Raw genomic sequence first — 20,833 nt, 5'->3', positions numbered from 1 at the left:
CGCTGTGAAACACTTTAAAGAATCTGAAATATTGGCTGGATTCCCACAAGATCTTTGCTTTCATCTGGTGTATGTTCAGAAATGTTTCTATGAGCAGTATTTTATAGTAACTCAACGTTGCTCCTGTCAGTATTCTAGTTCGCTTTTGGGAGAAACTGTTGTCGATGGCTGCAATGGATAAAACTATTGATTTATACCTGATCATTCGCAAATTTTATCTAACAAAGCATTCTTGATTTTATGGCCTATACAATTATAAACATTTGATAATTATATCAGACTAACGTCATCGGATAAATGACGCTGGGTTCTTGTTAAGCTGGTCTATATCTTTTGGTCCGAATTTGTGATAGGCTACTTCATGCAGGCTACAAAACCATGGTCGGAGTAAAAATATACTGTGTCTTTGCTAACGGGTTTAGCTAACTAGAACTTACACTATTGTGTCTTCCCTGTAAAACATTTTAATAAGAGGCAATGATATCTGATGCTGGTGGATTCATCAAGCATGTGTGTACTTCTCTTCATGCTGGTGTCCATGTGGACTTGTGACTTACTTCACAATCCGTATTTATAGCATGCTTAAATAAATTTGACGGTTGACGCTATGGCTAGGACTATGCTACGTCAGCTATTTCTCTACTCGACTGGGGGTACTCCCGAAAATTCCGCGTTGTGAGCGAATGTAGAAGGGTGTAAGAAACACTATCATTGGTCCTGAAAAATGTCTTCAAGCCCGACCTTAAAGAAGCATGCTCAGTTTTACAAGCGTTTGGCCTAGCCTACTTATGCATGATAGCCTGCATGGTCCTCATCCGGCTCGTTCACTCTCTTTTTTTAGGCCTATTTTTTCTGTTTTCACTTAGGGTAGAAAATGTAATAGTTAATCTCTAACAATAAAACCTCCTGAGAAAACGACAGCAACACTAGTTCCGAAACAAGTCCTGAAATAGCTATCGAAATTGCTGGGAGTTAATTTATAGCGTAAAAGAAAAACAAATTCATATCCATATCGCCAAAAGGGGAAGAGTCAATTGTTTTACTTAAGCATGTGACAACAAGTGTGTTGACTTACTGCAATTTCATTGGCCCAAAATCGGGATAGGGCCACAAACAATTGTGTTCGGATGAAAACATGTGATTCATTCTTTAAAATAAGCCTATAAAATAATTCATATGGCCTATGTTTAAACAATTGTGCGCTCTTCATAAACTAGACTCTGAAAAATTAATCTAAGACTACTCTCATCCGACATAAAAACTAGAGCGTAAGCCTTCTTGTGTATGCTACCAATAGCGCATAAAAACAAAACTAAAGAAAAAAGATGGACTGCAAGGAACTACACTGACTGTCATACAAAATGCGAAACCCACATATCATCTGAGAGGCGCGTCATTTATTGTAGCTTGTGGATTTCTAGCTCAAAAGCTTACAATATGCAGATTCACATCAGTGATCGAATACTTCTCCTATCCAACACCTTGCCTGACCCACTTTAGGAAACACTACTACTCGCCTTTTTTGCAATGTCTACAAGACGCCCTCCCCGCACAAAGCCAGATCAGGTACTCTATTTTTCTCCTCCCTTCCTATAGCAAAAATCAAACAGGAAGGTATAGTGCAAGGTCTATTCAGACATCTGTTTCTGACCGAACTCGATAAATCTCAGTCTGTTCAAGGGCTAGCTTGTTGACTCAACGTGGTGCACGTGGATCATATTGTTCTCGAGAACATTGCGCGAGGTAGTGTTGCGGCTTAGGTCTCGTTTCGGTGTGTAGCTCTCTGATGCAATGAACGCTTCACACTCTTACTACACTGTGACGGTCAAGTTCATTTCTAATGACAGCTGTTATGTAGCATGCTTTGGTTCCGAACTGTTGACTCACATAAAAACTTACCCAAAACCAGAATCTATTGGATAGAGGGGCAGCCATTATTCGCAAAATTACTGAAGCGCTGACGTACTCATCTGTGCAGTCGCTAACCTGAACGCGAAAGAGTGGACTAGAAATGGTCGTCAGTACAGAGACCAAAGTGCGAGGCGCATATTGCCAAGGCTCATAGACACGTAGTGCGTTATGTGCCGGGTCTACACGATCATTCAGGATTTACAAGGGACAAACCTAGCGACGTCCGCGGACTACACCTACTGTCGTTCTCCCAGACAAGCTCTGAAACACCTCTCACAGCGAAAACACAATATAGCATTATATTAGCTTACTACAATAGCAAACCACACAACAGCATTGATTCAAGCCAAAAATAGCGATAACGTATAAACCGGCAAAAGATATTAATTTTTTCACTGACCTGCTCAGAATTCTTCAGATGACAGTCCTATAACATCATATTACACAATACATATAGAGTTTGTTCGAAAATGTGCATATTTAGCGGCACAAATCGTGGTTATACAATGAGAAAAGTAGCCAAGCTGCCAACAAAATGTCGGGAGAAATCTTGGGAGAGGCACCTATTCTAATCGATAACTAATCATAAACTTGACAAAAAAATACAGGTTGGACAGCAAATGAAAGATACATTAGTTTTTAATGCAATCGCTGTGTTACATTTTTAAAATTAACGTTACTACAACATACAGCGTGCGTTAAAGCGAGACCGCACCGAAATTAATGGCGGATTATGCATTTTACATTTTTCAACAGAACAACGAATTAACAGCATAAATAGTTCTTACTTTTTGATGTGCTTCCATCAGAATCTTGGGAAAGTTGTCCTTTGTCCAAAAGAATCGTTGCTCTGTTGTAGAATGTAGTCTTCAACGTTGCAATTAGCAGTAAACATTAGCCATGTGGGCCAGACATACCCAACTCCCTAGAACGCAACACAAATAAATACCCGAAAATCGCAATATACTGACAAACTGATATAACTTGGTTTAAAATAACAACATTATGATGTCTTTAACAGCTATATCGAATAAAAACAGAGCCGGATATATCTCAGAGCTATAACCGGAGCTTTCTAGTACGACATGCCAAGGTCCTTCCTGCGTCAGAGCGAAGTGAACAAAGACCGGACCCTTCGTTCCCAAGCCATTTATAACCTCTCAGATCTGCCGAGAGACTCCATTTCAAATCTCACTAATCGCTGACATCCAGGGGAAGGTGTATGCAGTGCATCTCAACCAATAGAAGACAGGCAAATTAATAAACTGACCTGGGAACAGCTTGCAGAATTCAGCATTCTCACATCCACATAGGAAAAAGGCTCTAACTCGAGTTCTGTTTTACTCACAGATATAATTCAAACGGTTTTAGAAACTAGAGAGTGTTTTCTATCCAATAATAATAATAATAATATGCATATTGTACGAGCAAGAATTGAGTACGAGGCAGTTTAATTTGGGAACGAAATTATTACAAAGTGAAAACAGCACCCCCTATTGAGTATAGGTTTTAAGGCATAGAAAACATAAATTACTTGTTAACAGCAATTTTAGACTGACCAGTGTAAACTAAGCAAAAAAAGAAACATCCTTTTTTCAGGACCCTGTGTTTCAAAGATAATTCGTAAAAATTCTAATAACTTCACAGATCTTCATTGTAAAGGGTTTAAACACTGTTTCCCATGCTTGCTCAATGAACCATAAACAATTAATGACCATGCACCTGTGGAACGAACAGTCGTTAAGACACTGACAGCTTACAGACGGTAGGCAATTATGATAACAGTTATAAAAACGTAGGACACTAAAGAGGCCTTTCTACTGACTCTGAAAAACACCARAAGAAAGATGCCCAGGGTCCCTGTTCATCTGCAAGGGCTTACAATCACACTGGTCACGGGTCTGATTCAGGGAACTGTGCCTGCTTAGTCATGCTGCAAGAGGCAATGAGAGGACTGCAGATGTGGCCAGGCAATAAATTGCAAGTCCGTACTGTGAGACGCCTAAGACAGCGCTACAGGGAGACAGGACGGACAGGATCATCCTCGCATTGGCAGACCACGTGTAACAACACATGCACAGGATCGGTACATCTGACACATCACACCTGCAGGACATGTACAAGATGGAAACAACAACTGCCCGAGTTACACCAGGAACGCACAATCCCTCCATCAGTGCTCAGACTGTCCGCAATAGGCTGAGAGAGGCTGGACTAGGGCTTGTTGGCCTGTTGTAAGCAGGTCCTCACCAACATCACCGGCAACAACGTCGCCTATGGGCCACAAACGGAGGGGTGGCAGGTGCATCTGCAACAGCCAGACATTAAAGTTGTTTTCCAACAGCAAGGCTCAGATCAACATCACAGTGTTGGCATTGTTTATAAAAGTTTCGTTAAAATGTCAAAATAAACATGTATCCTACCCCCAAATCACACACCCACAAACTAAAAATCATAATGTGTGTAGATTACATTGTACAATCACTTAGTGAGGGAGACTCCAATTTTTTGTTATATATTCACTGTACACATACATTGCAGGAAATTGGTTCGCGTTTCAGTCATGTCTTTGGTCACGTTCGCATGCGTCAAATAAAAGCACCCTAATGAGTGGGTGACAATAGAGCCACCTACAATGTGATGCTGCAGGATGACGTTTGTTAAGAGCAAAGCAGAAACTTGCAATCGACTGCAGTCTCAACTTCATGACATTTATCATCATCATTTTTGTAAAGTTCGTGCAGTTGACATGTAATGCAAGTCGGAAAATGTGTATCCCCAGAATGCAATACATTTTGACTTGACAAAGCGCTCAGCACGACGCACCCATTGAGATGAGTAACCGCGGACCAGATTGTGGCAATTGACCAAGGAGAAACTGGGTCAAACCTCCACGCGCCGCAATACCGCTTAGACCAAACCGAGTATCGCCCAGGTTGGCACAAGTAATAAAATCAAGGACGAAGAACAAACAAGAGGTACAGCAGAGCACCCCGATGAGGAGACTAGCTAGCTGCTCCAAACTATTTAAAGCTGCGGGTAGCCTATACTTATGCGCTTATACTCACAACATAGAGCTCTTACCAAGCGAGCCCTTTCTGGAATCCGCCGATAAAAGGAAGAGCTGAAAGTTGCGACGCGAAAGCGCTACGCTGTACACTGGAACAATCTAGGAGGGAAATTTAAACTATTAACGGTGCGCCCGCTGAAAGCGTAGAGCAAATAAAGCGGATGTGAAGAGACCTATGAAGTCCCATAATAAGAGAACTATAAAATGACAACGCTTCAATATTTGGGAATATCAGTACTTTTCGTCATCGGTAAGTAGGCTATTCCTATATAAATTGTACTTCTGTGTTTTGTTTTTACCCCCAAGTCATAAGACTCCGGAACAGGTAATCAAATGGCTACACCGCGACTATTTGCATTGTGTGCCCCCCAACCCCTCTTTTACACTACTGCTACTCTCTGTTTATCATATATTGCATAGTCACTTTAACCATATCTACATGTACATACTACCTCAATCAGCCCGACTAACCGGTGCCTGTATATAGCCTCGCTACTGTTATTTTTCACTTTTTTACTGTTTTTATTTCTTTACTTACCTATTGTTCACCTAATACCTTTTTTTGCACTGTTGGTTACAGCCTGTAAGTAAGCATTTCACTGTAAGGTCTACACTACACCTGTTGTATTCGGCGCGCGTGACAAATCCACTGATTTGATTTGTTACTGCTGTAATTTACAGGCAGGTCTCCTCATAATGTATAGGCTAGCCTAGCCTATTAGATATTGCTTTGGAAAACAGCTCGGAGATTTTAAAGATGATCCTATGAAGGTTCTACTGAATAACTTTTTACTGCTTTTGGGAAACCGGGTCCAGGTTGTGGCAATAGACCCAGTACTACAGTTTAGTTTGTGGTATCTACGTAATTTCGTTGAGTCTACCTTTAAACCTAACCTAACCGATGACCTGACCCATCACTTTATGCATTATGCCGATTTCAAAACTACTGGGAACTCAGAACTCTTCGACTTCAGGGCGTTTAACACAACTGGGAACTCGGAAGAAAACGAGCTCTTACAAAGAAAAGTCGTTTTGAATTTTGAACTGTCTTCCAACCCGGATTTCCAACTCGGGCCTCTTCCTAGAGCTCCGACTTTCCTACATGAAGTTCATGATAAAAAAAAAAAGAATATTTAAATCATACTAAAAACTTGTAGTGAAGCCTCTCAACAACGACATCACATGTCATGATTTTCCCAGTTGTCGTGAACGTACCATTACCGCCCCACAGCTGCATGAAAGTGACTTACACCCAAAACACTAAAACATAAATGGCTCCTAGCCTCCCACAAATAGGCAGCTTTCTGTCCCTAACACTAAAACAAATAAAATGAAAAATACATATTTTTATGAAACTTAAACTAAATAAAAACTAGTAAAGTAGATCTGAAAACAAACTTAAGCTAAACTTAAAATGAAACTATAATAACCTTGACACACACACAGTATGATTTGTGCCCATTGTCTTTGCTACTGAACAACACATTCATATTTTATTTGTTTGATTCCAGATCTGTTGGGAGCTGTGAATGCTGAAGTGAATACATTGACACGGAGAGAGAGGCAGTCTGTCACTCTACACACTGGACTAACTGGACTACAMGRTGATAAGATATTTTGGTTCTTTGGTCCAGTCATTCCAAACACCTCAATAGTTGAGAGTCAGGTCATCAGAGGAGAGAACATCACAGAATTCAAAGGAAGATTCCCAGACAGACTGCAGCTGGACAGACAAACTGGATCWCTCACCATCAGAAATCTCACCCTCAACYACTCTGGAGTTTATCAGATAGACATTTTCAATACGCACAAAACATCTCAGAGATTCTCTCTAACTGTCTATGGTGAGTGTTGGTTTTATATATAACAGTGTTTCAAGTGGGACCCAATGCACAAGGAAACACACCTGGAGACCAACAGTTATTACAGTGATTATTGGACATAACATTGACTAAAGATCCCAGCCTGAAAGATCATATTCATCATGAACAATAGCAAAGAGAATTTGTGGATTTACCATGAACAATTTAACTGTAAATACAGATCTTGTTCGATGTTGATTGAAAACTGGTCTCTTGATTTGATTTAAAACATACTCATGTAGACTGTGAATGAAATTGTGGTAGGTGACCTGTTCACGGATGATTTGAAGCTGATAAAGTCCAGTGTCGTTGATGGTGAGGTTTCTGATGGTGAGAGATCCAGTCTGAGCATCCATCTGTAGTCGGTCTTTGAACAGCGCAGAAGCAAAATTTGGTAAAAGAATTACGGTTTGTGCCGTCATTCTGATAACTCAATTGATTGAACATGAAATGGAATAATCTCGGTTTTCATTTCAATAATTTTTTTATACATTGCTGGCATGTATCAATTGCAAAGAGTGGCAACTTTATTTGTAGTCGACTTTGAAGTTTTTAGCGATAGATTACGAGCTTTTTCAAGTGCAACAATAATAAAGATTGCTTTGGGAAACAGCTCGGAGATTTAAATTTGTTCCTATGAAGGTTCTACTGATTAACTTTTTTTTAAGCTTTTGGGAAACCGGGACCAGATTGTGGCAATTGACCCAGTTTCCTTTGTGCATCTACGTACTCTCCCTGTCTACACAGACAACTAAGACAAACCGTCAGCGCCGCAATACCGCTAGACCAAACCGAGTATCGCCCAGGTTGGCACACTGACACAAGTAATAAAAACAAGGACGAAAGACAAACGAGATGGTACAGGAGAGCACCCCGATGGAGAGACTAGGTAGCTGCTCCAAACTATTGAATAGCTGCGGGTAGCCTATACTTATGCGCTTATACAATAACATAGAGCTCTTACCAAGCGAGCCCTTTCTGGAATCCGCCGATAAAAGGAAGAGTTGAAAGTAGTGACGCGAAGTGACGCGAAAAAACGAAACAGGGAGGGGCCTAACTGCCCTAACTTAAACTATTAACCGGGCGCCCGCCTGAAAGCGTAGAGCAAATGAAGCGGCTGTGAAGAGACCTCTGAAATCCCAATAATTGAGAACTATAAAATGACAACGCTTCAATATTTGGGAATATCAGTACTTTTCATCATCAGTAAGTAGGCTATTCCTATATAAATTGTACTTCGTGTTGGTGTTTGTTTTTACCCCCAAGCCATAAGAATCCTGAACAGGTAATCAAATGGCTACCCGGACTATTTGCATTGTGTGCCCCCCCCCAACCCCTCTTTTACACTGCTGCTGCTCTCTGTTTATCATATATGCATAGTCACTTTAACCATATCTACATGTACATACTACCTCATTCAGCCCGACTAACTGGTGCCTGTATATAGCCTCGCGACTGTTATAGCCTCGCTACTGTTATTTTTCACTGTCTATTTTACTGTTGTTTTTATTTCTTTACTTACCAATTGTTCACCTAATACCCTTTTGCACTGTTGGTTACAGCCTGTAAGTAAGCATTTCACTGTAAGGTTTACACTTGTTGTATTCGGCGCACGTGACAAATACACTTTAATTTGATTTGTTATTGCTGTAATTTACAGGCAGGTCTCCTCATAATGTATAGGCTAGCCAATTAGAGATTGCTTTGGAAAACAGCTCGGAGATTTTAAAGATGRTCCTATGAAGGTTCTACTGAATAACTTTTTACTGCTTTTGGGAAACCGGGCCCAGGTTGTGGCAATAGACCCAGTACTACAGTTTAGTTTGTGGTGTCTACGTAATCTCGCTGAGTCTACCTTTAAACCTAACCTAACCGATGACCTGACCCATCACCTTATGCATTATGCCGATTTCAAAACTACTGGAAACTCAGAACTCTTCGACTTCAGGGCGTTTAACACAACTGGGAACTCGGAAGAAAAACGAGTTCTTACAAGGAACATCGTTTTGAATTTTGAACTGTCTTCCAACTCGGAATTCCAACTCGGGCCTTTTCCTAGAGCTCCGACTTTTATTGAATTTCATGATTTAAAAAAAGAAGGTATATTTAAAACATACAATAATTGCAGTGAAGCCGCTCAACAACTACTACAACACATGTCATGATTTTCCCAGTTGTCTTGAACGTACCATTACCGCCCACAGCTGCATGAAAGTGACTTACACCCAAACACTAACATAAATGGCTCCTAGCCTCCTACAAATAGGCAACTTTTGTCCCTAACACTAAAACAAATAAAATGAAAAATACATATTTTTATAAACTTAAACTAAATAAAAACTAGTAAGTAGATCTGAAAACAAACTTAAGCTAAACTTAAAACAAAACCATAATAACCTTGACACACAACAGATTTTGTGCCATTGTCTTTGCTACTGAACAACACATTCATATTTTATTTGTTTGCTTCCAGATCTGTTGGGAGCTGTGAATGCTGAAGTGAATACATTGACACGGAGAGAGGCAGCTGTCACTCTACACACTGGACTAACTGGACTACAGGCTGATAAATATTTTGGTCTTTGGTCCAGTCATTCCAAACACCTCAATAGTTGAGAGTCAGGTCATCAGAGGAGAGACATCACAGAATTCAAAGGAAGATTCCAGAAAGACTGCAGCTGGACAGACAAACTGGATCTCTCACCATCAGAAATCTCACCTCAACAACTCTGGAGTTTATCAGATAGACATTTTTAATACCACAAAACATCTCAGAGTTTTCTCTAATGTCTATGGTGAGTGTTGGTTTTATATATAACAGTGTTTCAAGTGGGACCCAATGCCCATACCTTACAGTCATAGGTGTGACACACAACATTACACAGTGCCTTAATATTCCCCTCTTTGATTTTTTCACATGTGTTTTGTTACAAATGGGATTGACATGGATTTAGACCATGGGATTTTTTTGTGATTAATCTACACAAAATACTCCATAATGTCAAAGTGAAAAGAAAACTCTATAAAATGTTCAACCCTTTTGTTAGGAGAAGCCTAAATAGTTCCGGATTAAATTGGCCTAACAGATCACATACTCTGTGTGAAATAATATAATATGATTTTTGAATGACTACCCTTCCTCTGTACCGATAGGCTGCATACAACATCTGAGGTCCTCAGTTGAGAAGTGAATTTGAAGCACAATTCAACCACAAAGACCAGGGAGATGTTCCAATGCCTCATTAAACCATTCAATTTTATAGCACAATAAATATTTATTATAGGCACTATATTATTATTATTATTATTTTATTTATTATTATATAAGAGGCTATATTATAATGCTAGCCAAGTTGTTGCAGTTTTTTTTCAATCACTTTGGCACATTTTTCAGATGTAAGGTATATTTTCTAAACTCTTGGTACAACACTTGTAATTATGTTCTGAACCTTTGATTGAGGATTCATTTGAGGTCAAAATCTTGCAACCCTGAGTCATTCATGAAAAATCTTTTTTTTTTCAGAACATAACATGAACATTTAATTTAGTCACCAATACTGTATATCAGAGAATGATATAGGCTCACCATTTAGTAATTTTAATGTAACATTTAACCTAATAGCACAAAATACATGATACAATTTTCAAAACAGGATATTTTTGAAGTGCTGAATAGAATAAAAAGAGAGGATAAATAACATTTTCCATACAGTTTATCAAACTTTGGAGCATGTTGAGATTTATTTTTTTACATAAACAGTTTCTTGAAACAGATGTAGGAGTATTGTGGCATGTATTGTAAAACAGAAGCCTACAGTAAAAGCTATTGATGTAGCGTACTTTGTCGTTTCTGCCCCAAGCAACATTACACAATATCAGCTTTTCTGTGAAGTTACTGTAACTGCTACAGTATAAATCATCAGCTTAAAGTGTATCAATTAAATTCTGATATTTACAACACCATTGTAGCGATTGTTTTTATGTTCTCAGTCACCTAATCTAAAGCCGTATTATGAATAGGCCTAACCAGACATTYAGAATGGAAACCGTTTATGCGAATCACATGTATGTTCTTATAATAATGTGGGGTTAGTCATGTTATCCGATGTCTTGTCTTTTGATCACCTGTCAAATAAAATAAACCATGTTTTGAGTTTGTGGTCAAACGCAGACAATTGGATTGTGCGCGCAAAACCTCTTGTTGTGCGTAGCTCGGTAGCCTAAAAAGCTCTGTCTGATCATGTATTTAGCCTAGGCCTACTTATCGAAACTTACAACTARAACGTGATCATATAAACAATTAAAACGTGAAGGTATATCTAAACGATGACCTTGTTTATTGTCCATTTCCTGGTACGAGTTTTGACTGTCAAACAGTGTTTGTTCGAGCTCATAGTTTATTCAGTGTAGCCTACGGGTATAATGGAAATAGCTTATGCCAGAGGAGGCAGGAGCTATATAATAATTTGTTTGAGTCAAGTAGGTCACATGACCAATGAGCTATTGAAATTCGAATGTAAAAAACGCTGGTACTTTGTTTACGCTCCCTAACTAATTCAACGAGGAATACAAACATGCTGCTCACATTTCCACATGTTTATTAGCTCTGGAAAGTCCAAATCGTGAAAATAAGACCTGTGCAGTGTTGCACGCATTTTTTCCAACATAATGACACTTATTTGGAGTCTGTGGCTCAAGTGGTTTGAAAGCTATTGAGGTTTAAAAGTTTAGTTTTAAAAGTGCGAATATCCGTCGAATATCCAACTTGAAACTGTCTTTACCTCGGTCGATTTTCTTCCTTTCTGCACACACTTGACACAAGTATGACACTGAAGAGGCTTGTGCACAAAAGTTCTTACAAGGTATCTCATGAATCCAAACGTTATATGAGAAGGGAGAGACTCTTCATCAAAGACTAGCATGGATGAAGTGAACTTTTCTCCGTCACCATACAGATCAATCGACGTGCACCAACCACTCCATCGATGTCTTCAGTTATATCGTGTGGCTTTATTTCTGACGCGAACCCAGAAGTAACCCCCTTGACATGGCGCCCTGCTACGAAAAACCATGCGGAAAACATTCCACTCCGATCTTTTTGAGTCTTTAAAACACGCTTCTTCTGCTCCGCAGACACACAAAACAAATGTTTTAAATTTTTTGTTGTTGTTGATTAATCTAAATAGGACCAATCTCGTGACTGGAGCGATAAACGAGTCTACTGGTTTCCTATTTTACAACACAAGTTGAGTTCTCGTTTCCCTTTTTTTCGCCGCCTTGTAGCCAACTCATTCTCACTTCCTGTGAAAGGGGTCACAAATAGACTCCTAGCGCTTTCAAACGAAAGCTCAGTTTCCGCCATTTCCTCCTTCAATCCCCCACCTCCGTTCTCGCACGTCCTCGGGTGTTTTCTGAAAATTCGATTGGGCGAGGGCGAATATAATTGGAACCAATCATATTCGTGGTTGGCTGGTTAGCTGAGACTGTCTCGCATTCCCATTGGCTGACCGTCTCATTTCACTTAGTTGAGACAATGAGACAGACGCAAATGTAAAGCCGGTGAAGAAACATTTAAAGTCCGAGCAGTAGAGAACTGGAAAATGACAACGCTTCAATATTTGGGATATCAGTATTTTCATCATCGGTAAGTAGGCTATTCCTATAGAGGTGTACTTCGTATTGGTGTTTGTTACTGCTGTAATATACAGGCAGTATTATCATAATGTTTAGCCCTAGATTATTAATGTTCCTTTAATTCAAATCAAAATCAAATCACATTTTATTGGTCACATACAAATATTTAGCAGATGTTATTGCGGGTGTAGCGAAATGCTGGTGTTCCTAGCTCTGACAGCGCAGTAGTATCTAACAATTCATAACAATACACAAATCCAAAAGTAAAATAATGGAATTAAGAAATATATAAATATTAGGATGAGCAATGTCAGTGGCATTGACTAAATACAGTAGAATAAAATACAGTATATACATATAAGATGAGTAAAGCAGTATGTAAACATTATTAAAGTGACTAGTGTTCCATTATTTAAAGTGGCCAGTGATTCCATGTCTATAATATATGGGGTAGCAGCCTCTATGGTGCAGGGTTGAGGAGCAAGGTGGTACCCTGCTAGTGATGACAATTTAACAGTCTGATGGRCTTGAGATAGAAGCTGTTTTTCAGTCTCTCGGGCCCAGCTTTGATGAACCTGTACTGACCTAGCCTTTTGGATGACAGCGGGGTAACCCGGCCGTGGCTCGGGTGGTTGATGTCTTTGATGATCTTTTTAGCCTTCCTGTGACATCGGGTGCTGTAGGTGTCCTGGAGGGCAGGCATTGTGCCCCCTGTGATGCGTTGGGCAGACCGTACCACCCTCTGGAGAGCCTTGCGATACGTAGGTGTCCGCGACGTGGCTGGTTTTCCCTTTGTAATCCGTTATTGTCTGTAGACCCTGCCACATACGTCCCGTCTCTTGTCATTTAACATTCAAACATGGTGTCAGAGTCGGATAACTAACCATGATTTCCGCAAATTAGAGCGTTATGTTTTTGGTTGTCACTAGGCTTTTCGGCTTTGTCACTAGGCTAAGGGAAAAGGCAGCTAGCTACATGTGACTATGGTTCTTTAAGAGATGAACTGATCAGAGATAAAATAGTGCTTGGCATAACTGATGAGGACACGCGCAGACGTTTGCTGAGAGAACTTGACCTAACACGGAACCCAAACCGGCTGTGCGCGAAAGCGATCGTGCATAAATGTATTTTGTCCAAACGAGTCCACAACACGCAGGTTAAAATATCAAAACAAACTCTGAACCAATTACAATAATTTGGGGACAGGTCAAACAGCATTAAACATTTAAGGCAATTTAGCTAGTTAGCTTGCACTTGCTAGCTAATTTGTCCTATTTAGCTAGCTTGCTGTTGCTAGTTAATTTGTCCTGTGATATAAACATTGTTAACCTGAAATGCACGAGGTCCTCTACTCCCACAATTAATCCACACATAAAACGGTCAACTGAATAGTTTCTAGTCATCTCTCCTCATTCCAGGCTTTTTCATCTCTGGACTTTATATTGCGATTGGCAACTTTCATAAATTAGGTGCATTACTGCCACTGACCTGCTTGTCTTTCAGTCACCCACGTGGGTATAACCAATGAGGAAATGGCACGTGGGTACCTGCTTCTATAAACCAATGAGGAGATGGGAGAGGCAGGACTTGCAGCGCTTGCAAGCGATCTGCGTCAGAAATAGAACTGATTTCTATTTTAGCCCTTGGCAACGCTGACACTCATTGCGCGCAAATAAATGTGAATAACATTGTTTCTATAATTTAATTTTGCAGATGCCTCGCAGAGGCGAACATGGCCGAACAAGTTTTAGGTCAGCCTGTAAACAGTCCCGTTCCGTATAAGCCCGTCAATGTATTATTCTCAGACGGTACCAGGACACCACCAACGCCAGAACATATCCACCGTCCACTTGGAATCAGAAAAATAATCTTGAAGCATGGATAAGACCCAGTGTGAATAGACCTTAGCATAGTACTCTGTTTGAGTTCGCCTATAGGAGAGGAGAGAGAAAATTAACGTGTAATCTGATTTGCTCCAAAGGCCACAAGAGCAGGGAGTGGGGTCTTGTGTAACATCGCGAAAAGAGCGAGTAGCTAGTGTTTTCCATAAACCGAGTCCTACAGGCAAGTGTTTGATATGAACTTCGATAATATTTTTCCTTCAATTTTTGCTTTGCTAAATCCCAGCTACAATTAAATGCGCGCCCAGGCATATTGGGTTTCCATTTTGTAAAATAGGTCCAGTGTAGTTCCTTGAGCTGTCTCTTTTTTCTTTAGTTTGTATGCGCCTATTTAGCCTACACAAAAGGCTTAGGCCTATTTAATTACATTGTACAAGTCTATTAGGGACGTAAATTTTATCAGTAACGTATTCGTTACCAATAAAACATCACTTAAAAAACACATCCTAATAGAACAATCCTTAAAATACTTTTAAGGCATAGAAACCGTAAATTACTTGTTAACAGGAAAATACATTTCATTTCCATTGACAGAATTAAAAGCATTTTGCGGTGAGCTGAACCAAATGTAGATATTTTCAAATACATGTGACTTAAAAAGGTACATATCATGACATTTAAATTTGAAATCTTGTGAAAATCAGAGTAACCTTGAGGGAATCATATTTATGTCTGAAAGGGATATTATTCAATAAGTAAAATATACAAAACCTTGCAGAGAGCATATCCAACTGAAAATCTTATTAAAAAAATATAAACTATTGGAAACAAGACTTAAAAAGAACTGATGTTGGTACATGATTGAGGGAATGTCGGCGCATAACTAACAAAATGAGTTAACGAAAATGTAGGCTACGCTTACAGTATAAATCAAAGTATATCATTTATTATACAAGAGACAAAATTCACTAATTCTACAGCATAATGGTAGAAACATATCCTAAGTGTAAAACTAACAGTGACTCAATAATACTTTTAAGCAGTTTTGATCTGTTTAGATTTTGGTGCTTAGAGTTGTGAAAATGTACCACATACTTGTGAAAATTTCACCAAAGTGATAAAAAAAACTGAATGTGCTCACCACACTTTTGTTACTAGTGAGAGTTGTCCTCCTACCCAGAGGACAATATTAATGACATGAATCTGTGTTAAATCATTGTATTTTTATATCCCAGCTCTAGTACCACTTCTCCAAGTCAAACAAATCCTGAAGGTGATTTTCTGGACAGTTCATCAGAGAAGGGGAGCTGTTCAGTGGTGTGCTCTGTGGAGAACCGGAGAGACATGACCCTGTCCTGGTACAGAGGAAGAGAGAGACTCAACCAGACTAGCAGCCCTGACCTCTCCATCAACCTGTCTTTCCCTCTGAGATAAGCTACAGGACAAAGATATCTACAGCTGTGTGGCTGCCAACCCAGTCAGCAACCAGACAACCAAACTCAACACCTGCCTTCAGTATGTAGGTATGTCAGCACTGTCATTAATTATGTGCAATATTTCTTTGTTATTGGACTGGTTAATTAGTTTACTTGGATCCCATTCCTGCTATTCTTCTAGCGCTGGGGGTTAGACACCATATAAAACAATAATATTTATTGACAGGAACAGCCCACACAAACACATTCGGTTACTTTTTTTTTTCCTGACTAAATTAAGCCAAAAAGTAGAATGATTTACCAACACTATAAATTAGATTATGAGAAGAAACAGGGTAAGTGTACATATTGTTTTGGGACTCATCAGTTTGTTTCCGTTTTTTATTTTGACAGAGTCTGATCCTATAATCACATCATTGTGATAGTCCTTGTAATAGGCCTACTGTTATGTGTATACTGCATTTGGAAAAGAAAGATATTAAAGGTAAGTGACATATATCTTGAGTAGCCTAAAGACAAAGTACTCCTGTCATGGTTGATACTGTATGGTATTCTGTTGTATGGTATGAGCAGTGTTGAAATGCGCAATTGTTTTTGTGCTCACTGTACAGGGTGCTGTGTATCCACTTCAGGAGTCCAGAAGAGGAGGGCTCTGTGTGTAGCCTACTCTGTCAGACCCTGCATTTCACCTTCTTCCCCACTAAAGAAAGAGAAGTCATTAGACTGCATCCCTGCCACTGTAAAAAACAGAATGCACATTTTGACATGACAAAGGATGTTTTTATGCAGCAAAAATCACTCATCTCTCTGTAGAACATGTTGTCTAGAGAGTTGTATTATCTGGAGTATTTTTAATACTTAAACAAAGGAGTCTGTGTTTCCTTCCATTACTAATGTATGTTTGGTAATTATATAGACCTGATCATTTGCTGAAAAATTGACCAATCAGCTTGAATAATATTGTAACATTTGGTTTGTAAGATAGCCTTAAAGGGCAATTCCACCACTTTTCAACCTCATATCATATTTCCAGTAGCAAACCAGTGTCTACAGCACGTTTCTCTGTGACAATACGGTGATCCTCACTTCACTGGATTCTATGTTTGGATAAATCACTGTTTCAACTATGTTTTAAATATTTTTTTACCACCATTTTTCTCCCATTTTGTGGTATCCAATTGGTAGTTAGTCCTAGTTTTCATGGCTTCAATCCTTAAGGACTCAGAGAGGGCGTTCATCCTTTCAGCAACACAACCCAACTCAAGCTGCAACTGCTTCTTGAAACAATGCCCACTAAACCCAGAAGCGCTTGTTCAGAGGAAACAGCATACAACCTCGGTGAGGGTCAGTGTCCATGCCCCCGTCCGCTACACAGAGTGAGTTGGTTAATTGCCCTTACGCTTTTGGCTATTTTACTGTATTACAAAGTCATATTGACTGTGTTTGGTTGAACAACGCAGCAAATATCAACATTAAAAGATACTGTATGTATCTAATGTTGGATAGTTTCATGCTGAGCCACTGTTTTCATCCTATTATTTAATTCCATTTTTTGGTTTAGTTGGAGACGTAAATCCAACATATCACTTGTTTAAACTTGTCGAAAGTTAATGAGGCTATTTACTGTATTACAAAAGTGATATTGAGTTGTGTTTGGTTGCCATGGCCACCAAATATAACAGTTTGGAAGGAAGTGTATCTTTTGTGTCACTGACTTGTCTGCTTGTAATTCCAGTTCATCTTCCAATTAATCATTTGATATTCTCCAGAGTGGCTGCAGTGGTCTAAGACAGTGCAAGAGGGGTCACTGCAGTACTGGTTAAAAATCCAGGCTTGCCTCCATATGGCAGTGATTGGAGTCCCATAGGGCGGCACACAGTTGGGCTCAGCTTGTCGTTGGGGTAGGCCATCTATTTTAAATAAGAATTTGTTCTTAACTGACTTCCCTAGTTAAATAACAGGTCCATGTTTTTTTTTTTTAAATATGTCAGCTTCACATCTCCACTCAACCAAAAATCGAAGTTAAAGAATAGCATTAAATGCAAACTTTATTTGAAGTGCATTTATTTTTGATTGGTTTTTGAATAGTCCTATTCCTTAACTTAATGTGAACCAACAAATAATGATTCATTTGTAAGAACAAACTGGACTTAAAGCCCAACTACGTCATGGCACAGATGAAACTATCGCACGCAGAAATACATCTCTTCAAATGATATTTGGTTGCGTTGACAAACCAAAACGTAATTCAAATATCCAGTTTGTTACAAATGTACAAATGATATGTTGGATTCAAGGTCTCCATGTCCAACCACAAAATGTATTTCAAGTTTGATTTATTTGGTCCTTATTCTTTCTAGAAATCACCACAGCTAAAAACTGTAGGCCTAATATGTCTTGTCTATTTTAGTTGAAACTGGGTTGAATTTAAACAATAGCTGTTGGTTACTTTCAAATGCTTAAAGCCTAAATAGTATCAATTGAATGAATATGAACCTATAAAGTATGGTTTACGGTTTCAATTTGCTTTGTTAAATCATTCCTTTGGAATGACTTCGATAGCAACAAGTGAATCTATTTAGTGTATTAAGAGACTCTCTCAGTAATCATCTCTCACATAGCACAATTGGTATAGCAGTGAAAATATCAAAGCTGGGCTTGATTAAGACCCTGGTGGGAGACCAAAATGATATAGATTAACTGTATATTAGATTAACTCTCCAGTAGAGTGCTTTGCCCAGCTATTGTTTTTTTTCTGATATGGATATACACGTTGAAGATCGAATGTTGTTTCAAAGTACAAAATAAACATTATGATTAAACAAGTTTGGTCTATGTTGAAAATTGGTTACCATGAGACAACTGTACACGAGTGACAAAAACTTAGCGACTGCTCTTTCCATGACAACCTGTAGCTGACCAGGGAATCCAGGTGAAGCTCGACCTTTTTGTACATATTTTTATTTCCTTATTTAAGACGTCAATACGTCACTATTAAGTCTACTTAATCAGTGTTAGATGAAGGTGGATGGAGAACGGTAAAATAAGATTTTTTTTAAAGCCTTCGAGACATGATTTGGTATGTGTGCATTCAGAAAGGTGAATGGTGGAGACTAAAAGATTCGCCAGTGCCGCGTTGAAACGGGGTAATCGGTAGGCTAGCTCAGGTGCCAGGCGCACCGGATTTTGAGTGTCTTCAGAACTGCAACGCTGCTGTGTTTGTCACTCTCACAGCTTCTCATGTGATGAAGAAGGGTCCACCACCCAATGGACATTCGTCAACTTGACAAACTGTTGGGAAGCATTGGAGTACCCATGGGCCAGCATCGCTGGTGGAATGGCCTTCGACATCTTGTAGAGTCCATGTCCTGACAAATTGACGGCTGGTTCTGAGGGCAGAGGGGGGAGCAATCAATATAGGAAAGTGTCCCTACATGTTTTGCAAACTCAGTGTACTTCCCGGTGGTTGAAATCGTTCCCTCAAAACAACATTGATGACTTTTTCCAAATCCAGATCTATTTTTCCAACGTCACAAATGCGTTGACAAATTACATTGAAACAATGTTGATTCAATCCCAGTTGTGTTTGTGGGATCTTTAAATGGTTATTGGGACATACCAACTGTGGTTTGCTAGTAATAGTAAACATAAGGTTATAGGTAACATAGCATATAGTTTGAACTCTAATTAGGACAAGTGTATTCATTAGTCGGACAGCTGTTGCAAAACGTTTAGCGATGGAAAACTCGTTTCCCTCAGAAACTGAAAAACTTTTTGCAACAACAATGCGATGTTTTCTATTAGACATATTCAGGTGGGTCCCTGCTTGTTTCATTCCATTTGCTTCCGTAGAAGGTGCATGGTGGAGCTAATCGTTTTCAACCCGTTTTATATCAAACGTTTATATATCGCTTTATTTGGATTGAATTTACATTCCACTTTCATCATTGTTTGCCATCCATATCCTTAGATTATGAGGCCTCTTGCATTCTCACACCGCTGAGGTGTGCAGTTATTCCCTTACAAAGGCACAGTCTGTTGCGTGTTAATGTTTACTTAACTACAAACAGCAACCTCTCATCCTCATCTATGGAAATGCCATATGAAACCAAAACCTGTAGGACGTATTTGGGCGTCTATCAGGAAGTGTTTATTGTTTGTTTTATCTGTGCTGAGGTGCAGGGAAACTTTAATCAGCCCAACGGGGGGTGGGTGTAGGATGAAGGGGCCAGATTTTAAAAAAATAGCCTTTTGGGTTCCAGTTAGAACCGCTTTTGGGTTCTGTAGAACTCTCTGTGTGAAAGGGTTCCTACATGGAACCCTAAAGGGTTTCTCACTGGATGGAACGGAAACAAAAGGGTTCCTTTCAAAAGGGTTGCCTATCAGACAGTCGAATAACCTTTTAGGTTCTAGAATTATAAATTTTTTTTTCAGCTAAGAGTGTAGGCATTAGACCACTATTTCAACGTCAATAACAATCTCCAGATCTGCCACAAAAAAAAGATTCTGGTTGTCATCACCACAGAAAAGCACTATTGCTGCACAGCTTCCCAGGAGCTCTGCTCGGGAGCTAAACTAGCGCTAACAGTGTGCCAAAAATACAAATGCTGAGAGAATGTTTTGATTTTTAATAATTGATATGTTAGTATAATATTTTTTAACATATTTTGAACATACACAGAACTGTTTGATTCAATGTCCTTGTTTAGTACCTGACAGATTGATTCCCTGCCTGAAGAAATATAGTTTATTTCTAAGTCTTGAACAGGCCCTGTTAAGTGCTGTTTTTTGTGTCTGACCACGTGATTCTCCATGAGTGAAAGCACCAATGACACTGTGATAGCATTTAATGACAGCGGAGAGCAATGTCCACCCTTCCCTAAAACAACAAAAAAAGCCAGCAACAAAACTATGAACTTTATGGTTATGACCAAGTTTATGTAGTCTGGACAGGTATCCTTATGCTTTTTGCTATAGCCCAAAAATTTGGGGGGATTAGTGGGCAAGTGGAAACAACTTGTTAAGTAATAAACTGTTTCCAATACAATAGTTACTTTTTTCCATATACCATTTGAAGTA

General features: G+C 39.2%; 1 protein-coding gene across 1 annotated transcript in view; it reads left to right on the top strand.

The window, feature by feature from the left end:
* Nucleotides 1-4,813: 4,813 nt before the first annotated feature.
* The window catches only part of LOC139025201 (CD48 antigen-like), an 18,933-nt gene continuing 2,913 nt past the window's right edge, over nucleotides 4,814-20,833 (top strand). Inside the window, 2 exon segments of the mRNA XM_070440280.1 lie at nucleotides 4,814-5,231; nucleotides 6,493-6,825. Of these exon segments, the coding sequence (XP_070296381.1) occupies nucleotides 5,186-5,231; nucleotides 6,493-6,825 (379 nt within the window). The 5' untranslated portion in view covers nucleotides 4,814-5,185.

Source organism: Salvelinus sp. IW2-2015, unplaced genomic scaffold (genome assembly GCF_002910315.2).
Source record: "Salvelinus sp. IW2-2015 unplaced genomic scaffold, ASM291031v2 Un_scaffold2365, whole genome shotgun sequence".
In the NCBI taxonomy this organism is placed as follows: Eukaryota; Metazoa; Chordata; class Actinopteri; order Salmoniformes; family Salmonidae; genus Salvelinus; species Salvelinus sp. IW2-2015.
This window is presented reverse-complemented; position numbering and strand designations above follow the sequence as displayed.